General features: G+C 36.2%; 1 protein-coding gene across 3 annotated transcripts in view; it reads right to left on the bottom strand.

Moving 5' to 3' along the window:
* Nucleotides 1–26739, bottom strand: part of TANC2 (tetratricopeptide repeat, ankyrin repeat and coiled-coil containing 2) — a 469283-nt gene that overhangs the window by 308798 nt on the left and 133746 nt on the right. For 2 of the 3 annotated variants that reach the window (XM_026448070.2, XM_026448071.2), the window contains exon 4: nt 14173–14244. In XM_026448070.2, the coding sequence (XP_026303855.1) occupies nt 14173–14244 (72 nt within the window). Of the gene's footprint in view, nt 1–14061; nt 14245–26739 lie in introns of all 3 variants that reach the window. The other variant, XM_026448069.2, reaches the window with a different exon arrangement.

The following is a 26739-nucleotide window of genomic DNA, read 5'->3' as shown; positions in this document are numbered from 1 at the left end:
GGACTTTGAGACCAGCCTGGGCAACATAGCAAGACTCCATCTCTACAAAATAATGAAAAAATGAGCCAGGTATGGTGGTGCACACTTGTAGCCCCAGCTACTCAGGAGGCTGAGGTGGGAAGATCTCTTGACCCCAGGAGGTTGAGGCTACAATGAGCAGTGATTGTGCCTCCACACTCCAGCCTAGGTGACAAAGCAGGACCCTGTGTCTTTAAAAAAATAAGTAAAATGAAATGACTGTATTTCTTAACTTCTGAAATTCTGCCAATGACATCAATGACTGATGGATAAGATGAGGATGCGTATTTACACTTAAGAAAGGCCAGGTGAACTGAAAATGTCCTCTGGAACACTCTGCCCTCTGGTGTTTAAAATCCTCCTCTAAGAGGGAGTTACTCTGCCATGCCACGTGTTTATTACTCTTATTGGTTGAATGTCAATTTGGGTGCATAATTTTCTATAATCAGAATATATAGTTTACAATTATAAAAATTTATATTATAATGTGAACATATATTCTGTTCTAACCTTTGTATTATCCCATACTGCAATTTATTTCCTGTTTAGAGAGTTATTAAGGATTTCTTTTGAATCGTGGATATTTATTTGACTTTTGTGATGCTTTGTGACTGAAAAGTATTCCTCATGGCCAAAATTGTTTAGCCCTTAAATTCCACATCTGACACTTTCTAAACTGCTCACATGCCACAGCAGGTGGGAAGTTAAGCAAGTAGAGAAGGAAAAGGTCAATTAAGTAAAAAAATTAAGACTTCCTAGGGACTATGGCATAAATCATGGTGAGTTTTCTGGGGAAGGTCATAGAAGAAGGATGGACAATGAAGGATTTTTTTTTTCCGTAATCTTCATGGTATTTTCTATGTTTAAAACTGATAGCCAATTCTTGGAACCACAACACAGTAGCTAAAGAGGATATTAAATGATTGACAACTTTTTCACATGTTAGGATTCTTTTTATTATTTCCTCTTGTTTGTCACAAGAAGTGCTTGGCACAAAAAGAAACTCTCTACACACATTTCTGTATTCCTCTCAGCCTTAAGGTGTTGTTATCTTCACTTTACATATGAAGAAACAGAAGCTCAAAAAGAACTAATCTGCCCAGAGTTTACCAATGAATATGTATAATTCTAAATGGGTTCTGCGTTCAGCTGGGTTTTTGACCAGTGTGACCCTATCAGTTCTTTTGGGCCTAGAATTCTGAACCTTAACCCTGCCACATTATAGACATTCCATAAAGATTTGTTGAAAAACAAACATTACCTTACACTGTGTCCTCAATGTTAGACATTTTTCTTGGTGCTGACTACTTGTCCTCCCTGGAACTTTGCTTACTGCCTCCCCCCAGATTCCCTTGGATTAACAGGTTCCACTTACTTCCTGTGACACCCAACAAATACCCTACTGCTGATCCACCCTAATGTTTAGGGTCTGTTTATGCATCTACTTTGTGAGTGCTACCACACTGTTATCTTACTAACTTGCCTTCTCCATCTCAGGTCCTAGGTGTCCTTGGTTTGACCCTTCATTGGTCACAGCACTAAAAGGAATGCTGGACCATCAATTCAACACTTCAGATTCAGGCAAACATTTCTTTTAAAATGTAGAGAAAAGAAGCTATGAGCCAATGGTCAATAATTTTAAAAGAGAATATGGTTTGAGGGTACAGATTAAAAATAAAAAGCAATGGCCAGACGTGGTGGCTCACACCTGTAACACCAGCACTTTGGGGGGTCAAGGTGGGCGGATCACAAGGTCAGGAGATTGAGACCATCCTGGCTAACACGGTGAAACCCCATCTCTACTAAAAATACAAAAATTAGTTGGGTGTGGTGGTGCATGCCTGTAATCCCAGCTACTCAGGAGGCTGAGGCAGGAGAATCGCTTGAACCTAGGAGGCAGAGGTTGCAGTGAGCCGAGATTGTGCCACTGCACTCCAGCCTGGTGACAGAGTGAGATACAGTCTCAAAATAATAAATAAATAAAATAAAAAGCAATTTATACAATCATAAACATACAGAGGTATCTAAAGAAATAAATATTGCCATACCAGAAATTTTTTGATAAAGACGGATTGTGCCCAAAGAAGAAATACACAGAGAGGGAAATAATCAAAGATGAAGAGTAGAAAACCATCTAATTATATTGTCCAGGAAGAATACTGCCCCAGCTGAGAAGAGCTATGTTTTGAAGATAGCAAAAAGGATTGTTGGGATATTTTTAAAATTAAAAAATGGACAAGGACAGGGCAGATCTTCTGTATGGGAAAGATAATCATGCAGTGATTTTACAATAAGCTTCATTTATGAATTACCTTCTGCGAGCTAAACTCTTTACTAAGTTCTTAATATATATCTTATTTAATTAATTACTTTTTTGGCGGGGAGACAGAGTCTCACTATGTTGCCCAGGCTGGAGTTCAGTGGTGCTATCTCAGCTCACTGCAACCTCCGCCTCCCGGGTTCAAGCAATTCTCCTGCCTCAGCCTCCCGAATAGCTGGGATTACAGGTGCGTGCCACCACACCCAGCTAATTTTTTTGTATTCTTAGTAGAAACAGGGTTTTGCGATGTTGCCCAGGCTATTCTCAAACTCCTGAGCTCAGGAAATCCTCCCACCTCAGCCTCCCAAAGTGCTGGGATTACAGGTGTGAGCCACCACTCCCAGCCATGATATCTTATTTAATCCATACAATACTCTGTGATGCAGAAATACCAATAATATAATACAGGTAAGAAAACATACTCAGAGTAGTCAAGTGACACGGCCAAGGTCATACAGCTAGTAAGTAGCAGAGTCAGAGTTTGAACCCAAGTATATCTGACTCCAAAGTTTGCCATGCTTAACAACATCTAAGCAAGAGACAGAACAATCCATTACTCAACCCTTGGTGCTATGGTTTGAACGTGTCCTCCAAAATCCAGGTGTTGAAATTTAACGGCTAATCTGACAGCAAAGAGGTAGGACCTTTCAACGGTAGTTAAGCCATATAAAGGCTCCTCCCTTTGTGGCTAGGATTAAGACCTTATAAAAGAGGCCACAGAGTTAGGTTCTCTCGCACTTCCACCTTCCCTCAGGCACGGACGCAATGTTCCTCCCTCCTGCAGGATGCAGCAACAAGATGTTATCTTGGAAGCAGACAGTAGCCCTCACCAGACAACCAAACCTCCTGGTGCCTTGATCTTACACTTCCCAGTCACCAGAACTGTGAGAAAATAAATTTCTGTTCTTTATAAATTACCTAGTCTCAGAGGTTTTTTCTTATAGCAACCTAAACAAATTAAGCCAACTCTGATTTTGCTTTAATGTTCTCCATTAAGAAAATTATATTTAAACTAATAAACATCATTAAGAGGTCATTAAATATCAAGTTTTGAGGACAAGTTAAAATACACATAATCAAAATCCAGGCCCAAACAATTTACCTTTCAGAATTCTAAAAGGACAGGAAGACATGAACATGAAACTACCAATAACAGTTTCCATAAAACCATGCGGGAAATTCACAGAACTACAGGACTAAAGGATGCCAAAATGTGGATACTAGGAGTTTCAATAAAATTTCTCAAAAGAAAAAAATGCTCACTGAGAGTTGATAAGGGGTCACAAGGAAGAGTAACTTCAAAGTAATCTCATGTCCATTTTCATATGGTTACTAGAGCAGAAGGTGATGAAAATAACAGTTGCACTACCATCTTGATATTAGACAGGCTGTAAATAAAGTCTTTTAAGCTACAGAAAAGTACACATGATGGCTGCTTTCCAGGATGTAAGACGATAGGTGAAAGAGGTTAATGCAATGTAATTCTAAAAGGCAGAACTAGGACTAAGGGGTAGGAGCAATAAAGGAGGGCATTTCCATCCATGTAAATTAGATAACTGACAGTTAAAACTATTGAACAAAGGAACAGGCTATGTCACAAAGAAGAAAGCTTACCATCACTGAAAGTGTTCACACAGAGACTGTTGACTATCCACTAAGTTTGCTGTGAAGATTAAATTTGCTCATATACGTAAAGTACTTAACACTGTCTAGAACAGGGTAACAGCTCAAAAAATACCATCTTTAATTATTACTACTACTATTATAACTTTATTACTTGTAAGTTTAGCTAAAACTTGCCTGTAAAATCATCTAGGTCTGCTGACTCTTGGAGATCTTTGCTTTCTATGGTTACCAGGCTAGTCATAATTTTAAGTTTTCTTGAGTCAAATTTGCAGCCTGTTTTCTTCCATCTCATTCAAGGTTTTTTTGTGTGTGTTGTTTTGCTATAAAGCTGTATGCTGTATTCCCTTATAATAAAAAGATTAGTGACTAACTTCTTGCTCTGTATGTTGTTTTCTCTATCCCTCTTTTTCATTTTGATCACTTCTATCAAAGATTCCTCTATTGTCTTAGTCTTTTCAAGGGAACTGTGGCTTCACTGATCAAGTACTAGTTTTTTGCTTATTCATTTTCTCTTTTAACTTTATTGATTACTTCATGTTTACTATGTCTTCCTCAATCTCCTTATTAGTTCATTTATTTTCAGTACTTCCTGTTTTCTAATAAAAGTATTCAAGGTAATGACCTTTCCATAGAGTATCACTTTGGCTACATTTAATAAGTTTTAATACATAATACATGTTAATTTCCAACTGTTTTTTCAATTTTGGTTTCTATTTTAACCCAAAAGTTATTTTAAAACTTAAAAAATTTTAGAAGTAGAAAAGAAATTTCTCCCTATCTTCTTTGTTGTTAGATTCAATTTTGATTTTCAATGAAAAATATGCGCATTGTCCAGAGATTTCTTTATGGCCAAAATACATAATCAACTTTTTTAAAATTTTTACTTATTTATTTATTTTTTTGAGACGGAGTCTCGCTCTGTCACCAGGCTGGAGTGCAGCGGCACGATCTTGGTTCACTGCAACCTCCACCTCCTGGGTTCAAGGGATTCTACTGCCTCAGCCTCCGGAGGAGCTGGGACTACAGGCGCATGCCACTACGCCCAGCTAATTTTTGTATTTTTAGTAGAGACGGGGTTTCACCATGTTGGCCAGGATGGTCTCGATCTCTTGGCCTTGTGATCTGCCCACCTCGGTCTCCCAAAGTGCTGGGATTACAGGCCTGAGCCACCACGTCCGGCCTACAATCAACTTTTATAAACAGTTTACAAGTGCTGGAAAATAATACAAATATAAGAAATCTTATGTTTTTCAGTACGAGGTTCTACACTCAGCTGAATTAAGCTTTTAAAAACTTGACACATATTAACTTTACATATTTATGGGGTATATATAATATTTGGATACAGTCATACAATATGTAATGATCAAATCAGGGTAACTGAGATATCCATCATCTCAAACACTTCTTTTTGTTTAGAACATTCCAACTTTTTTAGCAATTCTGAAATATAAAGAGTTAGGTTTATTAATTGCTTATTATTCAAATTATCCATATCCTTTAATGAGCTGTTCATTTTATGAGGCATGAAATTTGCTTTAACCCATTTATGCCTAGTGTTCCATTATTGGACTGCTAAGCTTGTGGGAATTATTTATATCTTACTGCTCAAGGTCATGGCTAAGGTCTGATTTTTCACATGAAAAAATTTGCAGCCTCAGGCATAAATGGATTAAAAATAAATTCATCAACTTTCTTTTTTGTTGCTAATGCTTAATATATAAAGTTTTTATTTTTAAAAAACTTTCTTATTGAGACAGAAGTACAATTCAATGGATTTAGTATGTTCACAGAGTTGTACAATTGTCACCATAATTTAAGTTTAGAACATTTTCATCACCCCAAAATGAAACCCTAGACTCTTAAGCATTCACTACCTATACCATTGTTGGTGACCCCCTTCCCTTAGGTAACCACCAATTAACATTCCGTCTCTATAGATTATTTGCCTATTCTGGACATTTCATATAACTGCAATTGTATAATATATGTTCTTTTGTGACTGGTTTATTTCACTTAGCGTTAACATTTTCAAAGTTCACCATGGATCATGAAAGCAATTATTTTTAATGCCAAGTAATATGAATACATCACTTTTTATTTATCCACTCATCAGCTAATGAACATCAAACTGTTTTCACTCTTTGGTTATTATGAATAATGCTGCTATGAACATATGTGTACTAGTTTTGGTGTGAACATATGTTTTCTTTTCTCTTGGATAACTTTATACATTTTGATGCCATGTTGTCTCATGCACAAAAAGCAATAATCGTTAACATCTACTTCATGAATTGTATCTGCATAAAATATCAAATAAAACTTTTTTCTTTGTGTTTAATATTATTGCAAATAATACTATCCTTTTCTCAACATTTATTTGGTATATATTTTTCATCCCTTTATTTGCGAGCTTCCTCTCAATTTGTTTAGAAGCATCTATTATAAATAACATCTCACTGGAAATGCTTTTTATACACTCTGATAACTTCATCTTTATAAGGGAAACTGATATCACTTTCTTGTGACAACTAACTTATTTCATCTTATTTGGCTTTTAAAAATATTTTTCTTATTGTTTTTCTTTCATTCCAATTTTCATCTAACCTGACAGAAATGAAACCATTTCATTTTAAAAGTATAAATGACCTGTTATTTTGGCTCTCTCTTCATTAAGGGTCATTTGGGCACTTTTGCAAACTTTCCCTAGTGGTGGCTGAATAGAGGCAGGAAGACAGGGCTACTATATTTCAATGGAATACATACAGTATTACTACACCTACTACAAATAATCCTTTTATAAATAAACACTGCAACAGTATAAATAATACTTCCACTCTGTATGAGTGACTTCCACTCAAATATGAAAAAAAAAAAAAAAACTAGAAGATTACTTTCTTGTCTAAAACCTCACAGGTTAAATATAAAAAGAGAAGATTTAATTATTTTGAAATCCAGTGTAGGTAAATATCACAAAAGGATTATTTATTTGATAATTTACGCTGCCTTTTAGGTGTTCAACATATATGCAGTGGCAAAGGCTCACCACTTAACCAAACTTTCGTCAGGCTCCTCTGATTCCTCTTTTCAACGCTCTTGCGTGAGCCTTGTCCTCAAGCCTCCTGGCCCAGTCGTAGCAAGAATCCTGCTAACTCATTTTAGTGAGAATCCCCCTACCCTTGATAATCTGGTCAACATGGCTTGCCTTCAGCAAGGCACTGTTTAGTGGTTCAGCAATAATCCTCTTACTCTTGAAGCCTCCTCTTAATAATTTTTCATCCACTGATTCTATCCTCCACCCCACTCTTCTCCTTGGCTATAAATACCCAACATTCTTTACTGTATTCAGAATTGAGCCCAGTTCTATACTACTGCAAAAGAGCCTTACTAAAATCTGTTTTTACCACTTTACTGTTGAGCTCTGGTTTTCTTTAACAATACTGACTCACGATAATTGAAATTATTATATTGAATTAAGTAATAACCCTCTAACATTCTCTACTTTTGATCTGGAAGACTACAGAAATAAACTCTTCAAGGCCAGAAATGGAAACAAGCCCCCCACCCCCCGCCTTTTATCCAATCCTACACTGTTTTACAATAACCTAATCTTTATCTCATAAACCAGAGAATCTGAATTAGAAATAGTTAGAAACCGAATTAGAAACAGTACCCTGGTACTGTCTGAGGTCTAGACCTAATAGTTCAATTATTCTATTATTCCAAAAGAGCTTAAAAGTCTTGGTATATATTTCCTCATTTAACCTTACAAAAACACATGGTATCTAACAATTAGCAATGATGGAACTTAAGACTACCATGCATATCTCCTATATTTTTTAATCTAACAAATTCATTATACTATATTATGAATTCCAATGTTTATCCTAAAATTACAAGATATTTACTCAGATGCCATAGTATTGTAAGTACGCTGAAATAAATCTTGACTATAGAGACTAATACTATCTACAGGACCTTTATAGTTTCCAATTCACTTCTCAATAATTTTTCCAGGATGTTTACAAAACAAGACTATGTTTCCATTTTTCCAAGATATAAATGAGAAGAAAAATAATATTTAATGTTTGTTATATGCTAGACTGTATGTTTAAGAAATCTTATTTAATCTTGCCAGCAATTCTGTATTTTTTCCCATCACAAAATTCACCACAGTACATCTTGAATTCTAGTACATTTTCAAAAATTGCAAGGTAAGTATATTATTATGCAAAGAACATATCGTGAATATACTAAAATATATCAGACTATGTAGAATAACACTATGCATAGGCCATTTTTAATGTCAAAAGAGCTTTTCAATGGTTTCCCCAGGATGTTTCTGGAACAAGTAAATGTTTCCTTTTTATTCATGGCTTTGGCCATAGCCAGCATCTAAAATATCCAGGTTCAGCATGATCAGATCAGTTATTGTGACTTATTTGCCATCCAAACTGGATTGCCACAAGGTCAATCCAATCTATTGGCAACAAATACTTTTAAAATCAGGCCATTTCCCCCCCAGAGATTAGATAATAGTCTATTTGATGTTGGTATTTGAAGATCACTCCTCAGAAAAGTAGAGGGACTTACCTAACATAAATAAGTTTCTTGAAGGCTACCTTGCAAAAGCTCAGAACACATATTTGACATAGCTGATAAACACTCAATACCCACATCTCTTTGGAAACTATAATAATAATTGTAGCTAACATTCTGACTACTTACTCTATGCCAGACACTGTCTTATGTACTTTACATGTACTAATTAATCGAATTCTCTTATTAGTCCTATGAGGTAGATACTATTATCACTCCTAGTTTAGAAATAAAGGAATTGAAGTACAGAGACTTTAAATAAATTTGAGCAAGATTACGCAGTTAGGAAATGACAGGGTTCATTTTGTTATACTGTCTCAAGAGATTTTGCATTTTCAACATGATAAGACTTACAGAAAGCTATACAGCAACACTTACGTCATCCCTCTCCCACTTCTGATTAAGAGTTCTCTCTCTAGGCTACCAACAAACACACGCATGTGTGTATGTATGTGTCATTTAAAAACACACATGGGTTCCTATTGAGAAATATTTGGATTTTCATTTTTTGCTATATAAACAATATCACATATATGTACACACATACATACACATTTTCAAATCTGTTCAAGCTTATTTGTAAAACAAACTCTTAGCAATAAAATTGGTGTATTAAGGATTATGTGCCTTATAATAGTGATACATATTGCCAAATTGCCATAAAAATAGTTGTACCAATTTTTACCCCTACCCAAAGTATGTATATGCAAAATTTAAGTTTCACTAAATTTAACAAATGTACATAATGGGTAAATAATATAAACTCCGTAAGAGCTGAATGAATGAAGTTTTAGCACTCCTTAATCAACTATCTGTGCTGAGGATCTTTATGACACTATGGGAAAGCATCTTGGAATGAGCACTGGGCGAGAATCTGGAGACCACAGGGAGCCTCTGCTTACTCTCTTCCACATTACCCCCAAAGCACAGTAATACCAGTAAGTAAGTCCAACAACCTTGAAACCTGCCCAATTTTTAGGTGGTCTTTACTGCTTAAACCGTTTGGCTGTATCTTTTATTACCTGAAACAATAAAAATCTTAACTGATATACTAGATGCTCTGGATGAGCTATTTAACTTCTCTAAACCTCGATTTTCTTCTTGGAAAATGAGACACATGTGGAGAAACAGGGTATTAATCCTAACTCTGACTGCTGCCTAGCTGTATTATCCTCCACAAGACATTTTACTTTCAGCAAGACATTTACCTCTCTGTGAACTTAATTTGCTCATCTGTAAAGTGGAGATACCAGTGACAAAAACACAAGCCAATAAGTGTATGCCACACAACAGGCATTATAATAAAAATTATTGTCATTATTATTGCTATTACTTATTAAAAAGTGTGACTTTAAAAACATATAAAGCTTTAAAGTTCCCACTGGTGTCTAACATGAAAAGCAATTTTTACAAACTTCTCAACAAATTTAAACAAATTCTAACAATAACAGCTAACATTTTCTGAGCACTTAAACATAGTTTTTAAAAAGTATAAAACAATGTGATTATAAGAATAATACAACCACCCATGAAGTCAGTTGTATTATTGCTATCCCCATTTTACAGATGAAGAAACAGAAGCAAACAGTCATGATGTGACGCTCAGAGCTGGGATACAAACTCAAACAGTCTGACCACAAAGTCTGTGTCTCTCTTGAACACGTTTACTACATTAACTTATTTTTGTACTTACTAGAGTGAGGTGTGTATACATTTAAAAATTAGTTTTTAAGCTCTAAATTGTATTTATTCTTGAGCTGGTCTTTACCCATTCTTCCTCCCTCCAGACTGAAAATGAGTCAAAGTATTTGGAAATGGACCTATATCTGCAAATGAGTCTTTATATACACCGGCATGGAAGACTAAGATAAATATGTTAAGAGTATAAAGGTTACAGAGTAACAATGATAGGAAAAGGATACTCCTTTGTCATATCTTATAAGATGAAAACATAAGTACCCATCTTATCAGAAGTGAAGACAATGACTAATAATGACTATTTAAAGATCAGGAAAACCTATGCACCTGTCCCACAGTATCCATGGGGGACTGGTTCCAGGACCTTCCTTGAATTATCATCAAATCCTTGATATGAAATGGCATAGTATTTGCATATAACCTATGCACATCTTTCTGTATGCTTCAAATCCTTTCTAAATTACTTATAATATCTAATACAATGTAAATGCCATGTAAATAGTTGTTAGACTGTACTGTTTAGGGATTATAAAAAAATCTACATGTTCAGTACAGATGGTTTTTTTAAGAAAAATATTTTCTATCTGTGTTTGGTTGAATCCACAGATGCAGAGGGCTGACTGCACAAGGCTAATGAACATGTGATACTCTAGTCCCTCATACTTCATTCTCTACATATTTGCCAACAAGATTCGATTACAAGGTAAATTGAATCATACTACTACCTGTTCCTCCTCTGTTTAAAATCCTACAATCAGAGTAGGTGCCTTACCATGACCCTAAAAACTCTGGCTTCTGCCTACCTCTCCAACTCTATTTATTTATTTATTTATTTATTTATTTATTTATTTATTTATATTTTTTTTAGTGGTAGGGTCTTGCTTGCTGTTTCCCAGGCCTGAGTGCAGTGGTGCAATCAGAGCTCATTGCAGCTCCACCTCCTGGGCTCAAGCAATACTCCCACCATAGCCTCCTTGGTAGTTAGGACTACATACGGGTGGCATGCCATGACACCCAGTTATTTTGTTTAAATTATTTTCTGTAGAGACAGGGTCTCATCATGTTGTCCAGGGTGGTCTCGAACTTCTGGCCTCAAGCAATCTTCCTGCCTCGGCCTCCAAAAGTGCTGAGATTACAGCTATCAGCCATTGTGCCCAGTTCTAACTCATTTTTTATTACTGCCCCTTCAGACTTACTCTGCTCAGGCCACACTTGCCTTCTTTCCATTCCTCGAACATGCCAAGCTCATTTCTGCTTTAGGACTTTTGTTCTGACTGTTAGCTCTGCCTGGAAAGCTCCGATCCCAGATCTTCCCATGGCTGGCTCCTTCTTAAATTCAAAACTCAGCTCAAATATCTCCTCCTTTGACTCTCCCCAGTCATTCCACAGAAGGAAACTCTACCTCAACCCCAGTTTCTATCCCCTTCCGTATTGCATTACCTTTGTAGTACTTGCCACTATTTAAAATTCAAGTATTTATTTACTGGCTATGCATTTATTATATCTTCTCTCAACTGAAATATAAAATCCTTGAAGGCAGGGGTCTTAGTGGTCCTTTTACACCACTCTATCATATCTAGAGCAGTGCCTATGCATGTAATGGGCCTCAGACAAATATTTGTTGAGATTAAGTAAAAAGCACTGAAAAATAATAAACAAACTGCTTTTAACTGTGCCAGAGACAAGAGACTATTAGAAAGTCACAAAGAAAATAGAATATGATGACTCTTCTGGACCTATTCATTCAGTTTGGTTGGTAATATGAATACATATAAGGCACTTGAAAGTTTGAATGTATTCAAATGAGAAATTACTAAGTGTAGTCCTAATGGCCTGATTAAATTACTGCATTTTGATAATTAATGCCAAGAAAGAACCATTCTTTGGTGAAAATTTCTTTATGGTCAGCTAACTTTTTTTCCATTCAACTTCCCTTTTACTTACTTGTAACAAGATATAATTAGAAAAGAAGGGGTAACAGAGGATTAGGCAAGAAGGGATAATTAATGAATAATCTACTAAGGTTTTTATTTTGAATTTCAAAGTAATTTCATTCCAGGTTAAACTAGACAATTCTTATCATCTGTTTCACTTGGCAGAAAATTGACCAAAGAAACCTTTTCATGACATACTCTTTCAGTAAACAGTTGTTTTCTTCCAAAATTTAAAAATGCATTTTTAATTATTAAATTTTTAGGCCTTTGATAGTCTTCAGTAAACAAAACTATTTGAGAAATTACAGAAGCTTCAAATACTATAAAATTAAAACTCAAAAGTTCATACATGTCATTAATCAACTACACTCTGCATTACTGTTTCACTACAGTAACTGTGGTATTAGGTATGTTATCAACTTTGTTATATTTAATAGTTATCTCTTAATAAAGGTTGACTGTTAAGTTGACATTCAAATTAAGACAGGCAAACGGGATAGGAAAGTGGTATCTCTAAAACTTCAGGTAATCCAGCTCACTTCTGCATAGAAACTGGACTTGCTATTTTTTCCACTGTGTGTGGTAAAATGAAGCGCATCACATGTGCAGATTTGGGATTTTTATATTTTTAGTAATCAATAATACCTTTGACTGTAAAACAGGGAGAATTTCTAAGCACTGAGATTTTATTTAAGCCTAATCACATAAAATTCATCATATTTTTGGACATTAGAAGTCAACTGGTATTTCAGGATATTATGTTATTAGGCTATTTTACCTATTTATTTAATCTAATGACCAAAGTGTCTTTAGACTGAAGTATCTAAGGACCAAAGTGACTTTGATTCACTTATTTTTTTGAAAATGCCAATAATACACAATGTAAAGAGGCATAATTTATGCTTTGTAGAACTATAGAATAAAGAAATGCTATTATTTTGATGAAAATTATAAACAGTGAAAAAGTTTCACTCTGCACAGACAGAAGTGCCCAAAAATTTCATTTCTCCTTTTATTTTCTTTTGAATAATGATAAACTTCTCTACTGTCTAGCTCAATGTCAGACAAATAGTACATCCTTTGTGAAGAACTTAATTTCATGCCTCCATGCACTTATAACTCAACAATACTAGTCAACTTACTGACATCAGGGATATATTGATAATGCTAGAAGAAATCTAACAAAGTGACCCAGGATTACATATTTTCACACATAAGCATTCTTCAACTATATATTAAAATTTATTTCCTGAAAAAATGTAAAAGGACAAAAGTCCATTTAATAAAGACAGTTTCTCACCTAACAACTTGATCTAAATGGGTAATACATATTGTGAGATCATATTGAAGTCAATATAATCCATAACTTATGAATTATCATAAATATCCTAAGAAGTTAATGTCCAGTGTAGAGGAAAATATCTAAACTATCTTTTAAAAATAGATATAAAATATACAAATAACAATTTCAAATAAAATACGACTGATGTACCTTTGCTGAACTATCAAGCTCCTATTATCCTAAAATTAGAATGTCTCCATCTGTTAATCTGACATGAACAAGCTTATAAATGAAATCAGTACAACAGTGTATTCTGGCAAAACCAGAAACTTCCTGAAAACCTAGAAAAACATGTTCACAACAGATGGGTCATTTAGAAAATAAATACATCAATCTGTCAAACTGAGTACTGTTCGAATTCTCTAAATTAAAATCATTTGGAATTCTACTTTTCAAGAGTCTGTGACATTAGGAAGGCCAGACAGGAAAAACCTAAAGATGCACATATACACATCTGACGTGACCTAAAGTGTCATATTGTTAGGTTTCCTGTTAAACATACTAAATTTAGGTAAAGTCCTTACCAGTTAACTTCTTCACAGGCTGGAGCCGAACACTGATAGATTGATGTGTGAGTAAGGGGGAGGATGGAAGAGAGCGAGACATGCCCTCCATAATCCGAATGTGCTGCATACCTTCACTCACTGGAAGTGGCGGGACGGCGTAGTCTGGCTCAAAAGCACAGTCGCTTTCTGTGGAGATGCCACCTGTTAGAAGGGGATGGAACAAAAGAGTTGGTGAGAAAAGATCCTGCCTTCCCTATTAAAATACATCTTATAGGATAATTCAGAACAACAAATATTGATTTTCCACTGTGAAAAATCATATCAAGTATTTTCACTACATGCATTCATTTCTACACTTACTATGTACTCAATTCCAGGTCTAGCACTAGGAAACTGAAGATGAGTAAACTAAGGTTCCTTCTTATAAGGTGTTCACTGTCTCATGAGAGATGCAATCATATAAGGAAATATAAGAAAATATATTTCCACATAAGTTATATAAAGAAATGATCTTACATTTTTTTTCCTGATACAACACACATGAAAGGTATTTATCTGCTTAGCAAGCCACCACCTGCAATTGCTAGGAGGATCACTGTAACTCTATTTCTTTCTCCCCACCTCCAAGAAAATACATAAAAATTCAAGTGGTTAAGGCTGACATTGTTATATAATGATCTTTGAATCTAATTTTTAAAAAGAGTAATTATATGCTGTTTACTTCTATCTATATGCTGCTGACTTCCATTTCTGGTAATGGCAGAATTATGTACTTCAGATCAACTTTTCCCAAGGAAAATTAGAACCATGAACATATGGTATAAATTATATATATATAAACTTTTACATATATATATTTTGTGTGTGTGTGTGTGTAGTCTAAGGCCCACCAAGGGGTGAAAGTGGTGCTGGCAAAACTCCAACACTTTTGTTAAAAGCCCAAAGAACTATACTGTAGGAGCAAGTATGAACTGAAACTTCACAGGCTCTCACAGGGACTAAATCTCAGCTCTAAATATTTCCCATAAAATTAAATCAAGGCAATCTTGGATTGATCGTGCCCGCTAAACACAAACACAGATCTTTGTGGAGGAAGGTAATATCATCGTAGGTCTCAAATTATTTATATAATTTATCACATACAGCATCTAGCCCTTAATTAACAATAACAGAGATAAGATAACATGAACAAAGTAAATCAGAGAAGCCATATAAACCAGAAATAGTCTCACAGAGAATACAGAACACAAAACAATGAGGGACAGAATTTAAAATAATATGCTAAACATGTTTAAGAAAATAAACGTTCAAAATTTTAGCAGAGGAATGAAATTATGAAATTAAAAATTTAATAAATAGATTTAAAGGTAGATTAGACATAAAATTAGTAAACTGGAAGATGCGTCAGAAGAAAACATTAAAATGATGAATGGAGAGTCCAAGAATGGAAACGGATTCTTAGATATGACACCAAAAGCACAAGCATTAAAAGAAAAAATTAATTGGATTTCATCAAAATTAAAAACTTTGTGCAACAAAGGATACTATCAAGAGAGTGAAAAGACAATGCTCACACTGTGAGAAAATATTTCCAAATCATGTATCTGATAGGAGTCTAACATCTAGAACAAGCTTATCTAGCCCACGGGCTGCATGCGGTCAAGGACAGCTTTAAATGTGGCCCAAAACAAATTTATAAACTTTCTTAAAACATTACGGTTTTGTTTTTTTTTTTTTTTTTTTTTTTCAATATTTTAAAGCTTATCAGCTATCGTTACTGTTGGTGTATTTTATGTGTAGTCCAAGACAATTCTTCTTCTTCCAATGTGGCCCAGGGAAGCCAAAAGATTGGACACCTCTGATTTATTAGGTTGGCGCAAAAGTAATTGCAGTTTTTTTGCCATTACTTTTAATAGAATATATAAAGAACTACTTCAACTCAACAACAAAAAGACAAACAACCCAATGTAAAAATGGGCAAAGCTGGTTGTCTTGACTCATGCCTATAATCCCAAGACTTTGAGAGGCCAAGGCGAGTGGATCACTTGAACCCATAAGCTTGAGACCAGCCTGGGCAATGGAATGGGATCCCATTTCTACAAAAAATATTTTTAAAAAAACTAGCCAGGTGCAGTGGCATGTACCTGTAGCCCCAGCTACTTGGCAGGCTCAAGTGGGAGGATCACTTGTGCCCCGGAGGTTGAGGCTGCAGTGAGCCATGATCACACCACCGCACTCTAGCCTGGGTGACAGAGTGAGACCATTTCTTGAAAAAGAAAGAAAAAAAAACCCAAACTTCAAAGTACTTGAATAAACATTTCTCCAAAGAAGATACACAAATGGCCAATAAGCACATGTAATGTAGCTCCACAATCATTACAGAAAAACAAAGCCAAAATGAGAGACCACTTTACACCCACTAAAATGGGTATAACAAAAAAATGTTGGTGGTAAAATTAAAACCTTCATACATTGCTGGTGGAAATGTAAGACAGTGGTTCCTCACAAAGTTAAACACACAATTACCATATGACCTAGCCATTTCACTCCTTTGTATATATCCAAAGATACGAAAACAGGTTTTCAAGCAAAAACTTGAACATGAACATTCACAGCAGCATTATTCATAGTAGCCAAAAAGTGGAAACAACCCAAATGCCATTAACTGGTGAACGGATAAACAAAATGTGGCATATTTATACAATGAAATATTACCTAGCCATAAAAAGAATGAAGGTCTGATTCATGCTACAACATTCAAAAGCCTTGAAAACATAATAAGTGGAAGAAGTCAGACACAAAAGACCACATTTGTATTATTCCATTTATATGACGTGTTCAGGAGAGGCAAATCCACAATCTGACATGTTCTCTCCATTTCTTCAACCACGACCTTAGATGAGGCCACTATTATCTTATCCCAAACTTCTGTTGGGAGAAATCTAGGATTTATTCTCTATCCATGGATTTCAGGAATTTAACTAGGATATATCTTAACTTTTTTTCTTCTCATTCATCTCCGGGTCCTTTCACTTACTACACTGACTAAATCTTCTCTTCCAACTTTTCTTTTCTCTCTCTTTGGAATTCTGGTCAGATGAATACTGTATCTCCTAGACTTACTTTTCAAGTCTCTTTCTCTCATCCTTGATTTCCAATCTTTCATGAATATATTTGACATTGATTCATATGAAATTGCGGTATTTTATAGTTACGTAAACAAAGAGGCAAGCCATTAGTGTAATTCCTTAACTGAGGAATCTTTTTATTGAAAAAAATCAGCATTAGATTTTTGAAAGCAATATATTTGATTCAGTGAAGCACCTCTTTTCACTTAAAATGTTCCAATGTTAAAAACTGGCAGATAATTTTAGAATCTAATAACACTCCTTAAGGAATAATACTGCAATTAGTCCAGTTTGGCTGTCCTACTTTACTTCTCTGCTTAAAATATTTTCTTCCATCTTCTTTGTCCTATAAATTGTGCCTGAACTCACTGTAGCTACAGAGAAAAAACTAAAAATACAAGTTTAAAGGACTGGTGAGCAGAGAATCTGATTATATACCAGTTTTTCCTGGGTAACTAGCAATCTCAAAATCTCAGTGGTTTACAACATTTCCTGTATGCTCATGAGCCTTCAGACTGACTCTGAGTCAGCTGATCTAGGTTGGGCATGATAGGGCTAGCTAGATACCAGTACTATGGTCAGGTTCAAAACTACTGCTATGTGTCTTCACTACTGGGTCCAGTCACTGAAGGCAAGTGAATATATGTAGCATGCTCTTCTCGGCAGAAAAGAGGAGTACAGGAGGCCAAGTCAAATCAGAGGAACATACTTAAGACTTCTGCTCAAGGCTGGGCACAGTGGCCCACGTCTGAAATCCTAGCACTTTGGGAGGCTGAGGCAGGAGAGTAGCTTGAAGCCAGGAGTTTGAGATCGATGTGGGCAACAACGTAAGACACTGTCTCTACAAAAACTAAAAATACCTGGGCGTGGTGTCAAACACCTGTAGTCCCAGCTACTTGGGAGGCTGAAGCAGGAAGATCAATTGAGCCCAGGAGTTCGAGGCTGCAGTGAGCTGCGATCATACTACTGTACTCTGGCCTGGGCAGTAAAGTGAGACCCTGTCTCTACTGAAAAAACAATCAAGAAAAACCTCGGCCGGGCGCGGTGGCTCAAGCCTGTAATCCCAGCACTTTGGGAGGCCGAGATGGGCGGATCACGAGGTCAGGAGATCGAGACCATCCTGGCTAACACGGTGAAACCCCGTCTCTACTAAAAAATACAAAAAACTAGCCGGGCGAGGTGGCGGGCACCTGTAGTCCCAGCTACTCGGAGGCTGAGGCAGGAGACTGGCGTAAACCTGGGAGGCGGAGCTTGCAGTGAGCTGAGATCTGGCCACTGCACTCCAGCCCGGGCGACAGAGCGAGACTCTGTCTCAAAAAAAAAAAAAAAAAGAAAAACCTCTCTGCTCACTAACATTCCACTGGCCCAAGGAACTCATGAAGCCAAGAGCAGCATCAGTGGGGTAGGGACATACACTTGGCCTATACCAGTGGGAGCTTCTGCAAAGTTGCATAGCATAAGGAATACATGTATAGTTTTATAACATGAAGTGAAAAAAAAAAAGGGGGGGGGGGGGGAGTCCAATTTACCAAGCATATAAGACAGCATCTACTGATACTGTGCATTACTCAATCTTTATTTTCTACCTTTCTTTTCCTGCTTCAGTCAACCAAATTAAAAGTGACTGAGATAATGTGATGGAGATGTGGCAGAATTTAAAAACTGCTAACTTGACAGAAAAAATTCAGTTATGCTGGACACCTGGTGACTAGACATTCAGAAGTTGAGCTCAGAATGCACCAGAATCTAAAGTGTATGGACACCAAAGAAATGTCAGGAGTGACTATGATCCAATTGAGATTTCAGTCATCACGAAGTATTAAACTTAACATAAATGATTATTAGATATTAAAGTTCAAGTTAACAGAGAAACTCTTCAGTTGAAGACAATACATATTCTAGAGAACTGCCTTCTAGTTTTTCAAGTCATAAAAATAACTGCAAATAAAAACCCAGAAATCAAAAATCTCTAGCATATGTTCACTTGGTGATAATTCAGTGAACTGTATACATCATTGGAGATTTTTTCAGTTTATATGTCATGCTTCAATAAAAGTTTACTTTTTAAAAGTACACAGGAGAAAACTATATAGCATGGTGATAAACTGGCCCCTAAAGATAAGGCAATTTTGTATATGTAACAGAAGCAAAGGAGTTTTGCTTAAATTATTTCAAATGTCCTTTTAACTCAGAGCTTGTATCATCACTCTGTGACTCTGTAACATCCTTACAAGTCCATACATCAGGAAAGAAACAGCAAGTTTAACAATGAGTATAGGATCATATGACATGATTGCCTATGTAAAAATTCTAAGGTGTCTACAAAAAAGCTGTAAGAAAAAATAAGTCAGTAAGGCAAATTCACAGGTTACAAAGTTAATGTACAAGAATCAAGTGTCTTCCTATATGCTAGCAATGAACATTTGGAAAATTTTAAAAAACATTTAACCAACATTATTACAATAACACTATAAATATAAAATATTTATGAATACATCTGACAGAATACATACAATGTACTCTGAAAACTACAAGAAACTGATAAAAGAAATTAAAAACCTAAATGGAGCCAGGAGTTGTGGCGTGTGCCTACAGTCCCAGCTACTACTTGGGAAGTTGAGACAGAAGAACTGCTTGAGCTCAGGAGTTTAAGACCAGCCTGAGCAACACAGTGAGATACCGTCTCTAAAAAAACTAAAACAAAATCCAAAAAACCTACATGGAGCAATGTACCATGTTTATGGATCTGAAGACTCCATATCACTATGTCAATTGTCTCCGAAGTGATCTACAGGTTTGAAGCAATTCCTATGGGAATATAGCAGGCAGTTGTTTTTATAGTAATCAACATGCTAATTTTAAAATTTATACAGAAAAACAAAAGAACTAGGATAGCCACAACAATTTTGAACAAACAAAACCAAAACTAGAGTCCAAAGAGTATCTAATTTCAAGACCTGCCATACGGTACAGTAATCCAGAGCTTAGATGGTGTTAGAAAAACAATGGACACAAAATGAATGAAACAGTCTAGAGCATCCAGAGAAAGAATCACACATATAGCCAAGTAATTTGTGACAAAGGTGAAAGGATAATTCAATGTAGAAAGGATATTTTCAACAATTAATTTTGTAACTACTGGACATCCAAATGCAAAAACATGGACCTTGAAGCATACCTCTACTCATGAAAACATCAAAGAGAAATTAGTCACAGACTGAAAATGTTAAAAAAAAAAAAACTATAAAACTATTAGAAGAAACTATAAAACTATAAAATTATAAACTTTTTAGAAGAAAACATAGGAGAAAATCTGTGTGACCTTGGGTCAGGCAGATTTCTTACAAAGGATCCCATTTTTTATAGGGGTCATATAAAAAAACTGATAAATTGGAATTAATAAAAATTAAAAATTTCTACTCTTCAAATGATACTGTTACAAAATGAAAAGCAGTACTGAATGAAAGAAAATATCTGCAAAACACATATCTAATAAAGGACTGGTAGTTAGGCTGTAAGAACTCTTAACTCAGGAACAAGAATGCAAACTACCCAATTTTAAAAATGGGCAAAAGATCTGAAAAGACACTTCACTAAGTAAGAAACATGGATGTTAATATAGTTTGGATATTTGTCCACAAATATCCAAACAGAAATGTTTGGATATCTCCTATCTCATGTTGAATTGTAACTACCAATGCTGCAGGTGGGCCTGTTGGGAGGTGTTTGGATGATGGCCAGAGGGGGATCCCTCATAGCTTGCTGCTGTCTCGTGATAGTGAGTTCTCATGAGATCTGGTTATTTAAAAGTGTGCAGCACCTCCCTCCACCCCTTGCTCCTGCTCCCGCCATGTGAGAAGGTGGCTTCCCCATCCACCTGCCACTATGACTGAAAGTTCTCTAAAGCTTCCCTAGGAGCCAAGAAGATGCCAGCACCATGATTCCTGTACAACTTCCAGAACTGTGAGCCAATTAAACCTCTTTTCTTTATATATTACTCAGTCTCAGGTATTTCTTTATAGCAATGAAAGAATGCCCTAATACAGATGCTCAACATCATTAATCATTATGGTAATCCAAACTAGGAGTTACTACTACACACCTAGTAAAATGGCTAAAATTAAAAAACAAAATACTAGCAAAACTGAGTGCTGTCAAGAATGAACTAGAGATCTCATATACTGCTGGTAACAATATCAACTGGTATATATAAGTTGGGAAACAGTTTGACAGTTTGTAAGTAAACCTACCATATGACCCAGAAATCCAGCTCTTAGGAATTTACCCAAGAGAAATGAAGATATATGTCCCTCCTCCCACACACAAATAGCACATTTACTATTACACTCCACAAACTGAAAAGTACCCAAATATCCATCAACTGATGAATGGATAAACAAATTGTGCCATATACATATAACAGAATCTTACTCAGCAATAAAAGGAATGAACTTCTGATGTGTGCACAAAAATAAAAAATGGGTAGTATAGTCAAAAGACTACATACTACATGGCTTCATTTACAAAATATTCTGGGAAATATTATAGTATTAGAAAACAGTTAAGTGGTTGCTAGGGATTAGGTTGAGGGAGACAAGTGATTACAAGGGGACATGAGGGAACTTTTTATGTAAATAAGCTATATGTGATTTAGTGGTATTTAACATGACTATATACGTTTGTAAAAATTCATGGTATGTACACTTAAAATGGCAAATTTTACTTACATAAATTAAATTTAAATAAACCTGACTTTTTAAAAACCTACAGTAATTTGTAATAACATACTCACTGTACACTTATGATTTGTGAACTTTTCTAATTGGATATTTTATCTCCAAAGTCCACTTTTAAAAAGTATTCAAAAGAAAGTAACAGCACAGGTGGTAATCTGGTCCCTAAAACGAGTGTAGGCATGTCAAACATAATATACACAATAACAATGCATAATTTCTCAAAGGGCTTTCATGTATGTCTGAAACAATGGGGTTTGGCCTAAACTATTCCTAATGTTCTTTCATGCAAAGATTTATACCACTCTGAGACTACAATTATCTCACACAATCACACACTATTAAATACTAAAAAAAAAAAAAAAATGAGCAGAGAAAGTTTAATAACTAATTAAAGATCATAAAGTCAATCAGCAACAGAAGAAAATTAAAACCCAAACCTTTACCATGGTCTACAAAGCTCTACATGATCTGGCTACCACCTACCTAATTCTCTCGCCTCCTCCCCTTCCAACTTCTCTGACTTCATCCCTTCCCACTTTCCGCCTCAATTCACACAGCACTTATCATTACCTGATATGACTTTCTTTTTTATTTCTCTCAGTCCTCCAGAATGAAAGTATCTTAACAGTAGGGACTTTCTCTCATTTGTGTATCACGTAATTCAGCCTGATTGAGACATGGGTATTAGGGTAGCCCCCAGCTGGACAGAGGGGCAAAGCTGACTCACGCCTCCAGTCTTCTCCGGAGACTCAGCTCTGGCTCTTCCATCTGCCTGGACTACTCTGTCCCAGGGTCTTCTTTTGGTGTCTTCGTCTCACAATCTCAGCACAGAAGGGACATCTCTACTTGCAGTGGCTTTAATGCCCTGGCTAGAATCTCCAGTGCAGACTTGAACAGAAGTAGTAATAGCAGACATGACAAAAGAAAAACTTTCAGCTTTTCAATACTCTGTCTCCATCAGTGAGATGCAAATAGAAAGGACTCCTAGTGAAATAAATTCTATGAATGAAATCTATATGGAAAAGCCTTCAAAAGGAGTGCTAATGTTATTCTGCAGGAGACAGAAATCACAGACAAGAGACAAACCATGAATGTAAAGATTGTACAAAAGCCTTCAGTAACCATATTCCCTTCAGAGACATGGGAGAATTCAAAATGAAAAGAAACCCTTTGAACAATTTCAGAGCAGGACAGTATTTGATCTATAGTCGCCTCCAAAACATACATGAGATCTCACACCGAAGACAAACTTTATGACTGTAATCAGTGTGGAAAGTTCTTCAAAAACAGCTCTTGCTTTGTAGTGCACAAGAGAATATACACTGGGCAAAAACTCAACACAAAGACTGGGAACCTTTAGTAGGAGCGCTCATTTTACTGTGCACTGGAGCGGATATCCATGTTGGAGAAAACTCCACAACAGCATTGACTGGGAAAAAGTAGAAACTTTCACCTTACAATGGCTATACACATATGAGAGAAACACTATGAATACGATAAATTCAGGAAAAGTCTTGAGCAGGAACTTTAATATGACTGAACATGTTTAGACACATTCTGGGAAGAAAGGCTATAAATGCAATGACAGGGAAGGTTTTCAGAAGTTATTCAACCTATGCCTATGGAAAAAGGTGAGGACATATAAACGAGAGAAATCGTATATGTAATGAATATGTTAGAAAGGCTTCAATAGTCCTTCTTGCCTTTAGAGATACAAAAAGTCACACTGGAAAGAAACCTTAAGAGTATATACCACATAGGAGGGCCTTCAGCCAAAAAATTTTTTCTTGTTCTACACAAGAGAATTAATACAAGGAAACAAATCATATGACTGTTTAAAAAAATCAGTAAGGACATATATTTGAAAAATATAATTAGGTTCCAATTCCAGGAAAGATGGAGTACACATACCCTATCTTGTCTCTCTCACTGAATATAACTATAAACCCTGGAAAGAATGCACAGAGCTTAATTCAAGTTTCCCATCTGGCATGTAAGGAGCTTAGAAGTCTTCACTTCATCTAACATGTAAAAAACTAAACACAATGAAAAATCAACAACTCTTTTTACATTCTTTAGAGAAGTGAAGTTACAACATAAACTGCTGTGCCAGAAGTTGGAGAGACAGACAGGTGACTATAGAGAATAACAACTTACCAATGCAGAAACTCACAAGCAGCAACCTCAGTGGGAACCAATACAGAAGCAGGAAAACCTGAACTGTAGTTGATGAATTATTGGAGGCTCACACAGACAAGCCTGAGAAATCAAAATTCCGAGGGGACCCAGTTTCAGAGAGGCCCCAATCTTTTGTGAGTTTTATCTCCCGGAGCACTATGAGGCTCTCAGTAATTATTGAAGAAAAATCCACTCCTGCTTCCAGGAGGGGCAGAGGGAAGGTAACCATTTTGAAATGTACCAGAGAATGGTATTCTCAACCATCAGGAGAAATTATTTTCCCAGAGCTTAACCAAACTTGTGAATGAAAAATACCAAACTTCAGCCTCCTCCAGCCATCCTGTTCCACCTAACTATGAGAAAGGGAAAAACAAACAAACACAAAACAAAGAAAAAAACAGAGAAGCACTGGTAAAGTTCACAGTGAAGGGGCACAGGCTCACCAAAAGACAAGAACTTACAAAAGTACCATAGGATGCTTCCTTTTCCCACACACCTGAACACTACATTACTAAAGGTTTATTCACCACAGTTCCTTTCACTCAAAACATCATGTCTACCTTTCAGCAAAAAACTGCAAGACACATTAAAAGGGGAAAGATACTGTTGAAAGAGACAGAGCAAGGATTAGAAACACACCCAGTTACAGTGTGTCCGGAATTGGTTCCTTCCGATGGGTTCGTGGTCTCGCTGACTTTAAGAATGAAGCCGCAGACCTTTGTGGTGAGTGTTACAGCTCTCAAAGGTGGCACGGACCCAAAGAGTAGCAAGATTTATTGTGAAGGGCAAAAGACCAAAGCTTCCACAGCACAGAAAGGGGCGCAGATGAGTTACCCTGCCAGCTGGTGTGGCCAGCTTTTATTCCCTTATTTGTCCCCACCCATGTCCTGTTGATTGGTTCATTTTACAGAGTGCTGATTGATCCACTTTACGCAGCACTGATTACTGCATTTTATAAACCTCCAGCTAGCTACAGAGCCCTGATTGGTGCGTTTTTACAGAGCACTGATTGGTGCATTTCATAAACCTCTAGCTAGCTACAGAGCGCTGATTGGTGTGTTTTACAAATTTCTTGTAAGACGGAAAAATTCTCCAAGTCCCCACTCGACCCAGGAAGTCCAGCTGGCTTCACCTCTCAACAGCAGGGATTAAACATCCTGCTATACACTGGTTCTGACTATAAATGTAAACAATTATAATATGCTATGGGATTTCATGAAAAAAAGTAGACAACATGCAAGAACAAGTAAGTAATATAAGTAGATGGAAATTCTATTGAAGAATAAGAAAATGCAGAGATCGAAAACATTAGAATAGAAATTAAGAATGCCTTTAATGGGTTCATTAGCAGACTGGACATGACTGAGGAAAGAGTCTAAGCTTGAGGATATGTGAATAAAAATATTCAAAACTGAAAAGCAAACAGAAAAAAGAACAGAACACCTAAGAACTGTGGAGCCATTACAAAAGGTGTAAATATGCATAATGGGAATTACAGAAGAAGAAATAGTTAAGTCAATAATGACTGAAGATTTCCCCAAATTAATGTCAGACACCAAACCATAAACAAGAAAGCTCACAGTACCCCAAGTAGGATAAATGCCAAACAAACTATGCTTCAGTAAAACATATTCAGACTTCAGAAAATCAAAGAGAAAGAAAAAAATATTAAACCAGAGGGGAAAAAACCTTACCTACAGAGAAGCAAAGAAAAAATTATTAATATATCTGACATCTCCTCAGAAACAATATAAGAGTAGAATGAAATAAAGTAGTTAAAAAACAAAACAACCTAGAATTCTGTACCCCGCAGAATCATCCTTCAAAAGTGAAGAAGAAATAAAGACTTTCCCAAACAAAAACAGAAAATTTGTTGCCAGTAGACCTGCCTTGCAAGAAATGTTAAAAGTTCTTCAGAGAAAGAAAATGATATAGGTCAGAAAGTCTGATCTACATAAAGAAAGAATAAGTTTTAGAGAATGAGTAAGTGAAGATAAAGACTTTTTAAAAAATTCTTAATTGTTCTAACAGATAAGGTGTTCAAAATAACAATAGCAACAATATATTTGATTATGTATGCTTGTGTGTGTACGTGTATAACATATTTATATACACATACACACGTGTGCATGTATGCTTGTGTGTGTGAGTAAAATAAATGAGGACAATGATATAAGGAATGCCAGGGAGGAATAAGGGATATTTTGTTATTACACAGTATCTGCACTACCTGTGAAATAGTACAGTATTATTTGAAAGTGAACTTCAGTTTACTGTAAATATATATTGCAAATCCTATGCAGCCACTAAAAAGGTGAAAAAGTAAGTGATATAAGAAAGGAAAGAAGGCCGGGCGCGGTGGCTCAAGCCTGTAATCCCAGCACTTTGGGAGGCCGAGACGGGCGGATCACGAGGTCAGGAGATCGAGACCATCCTGGCTAACACTGTGAAACCCCGTCTCTACTAAAAAATACAAAAAACTAGCCGGGCGAGGTGGTGGGCGCCTGTAGTCCCAGCTACTCGGGAGGCTGAGGCAGGAGAATGGCGTAAACCTGGGAGGCGGAGCTTGCAGTGAGCTGAGATCCGGCCACTGCACTCCAGCCTGGGGAACAGAGCGAGACTCCGTCTCAAAAAAAAAAAAAAAAAAAAAAAAA

This window comes from Piliocolobus tephrosceles, chromosome 16 (genome assembly GCF_002776525.5).
Source record: "Piliocolobus tephrosceles isolate RC106 chromosome 16, ASM277652v3, whole genome shotgun sequence".
In the NCBI taxonomy this organism is placed as follows: domain Eukaryota; kingdom Metazoa; phylum Chordata; class Mammalia; order Primates; family Cercopithecidae; genus Piliocolobus; species Piliocolobus tephrosceles.
The sequence above is the reverse complement of the archived record's forward strand: the minus strand, read 5'-3'. Positions and strand labels throughout refer to the sequence as shown.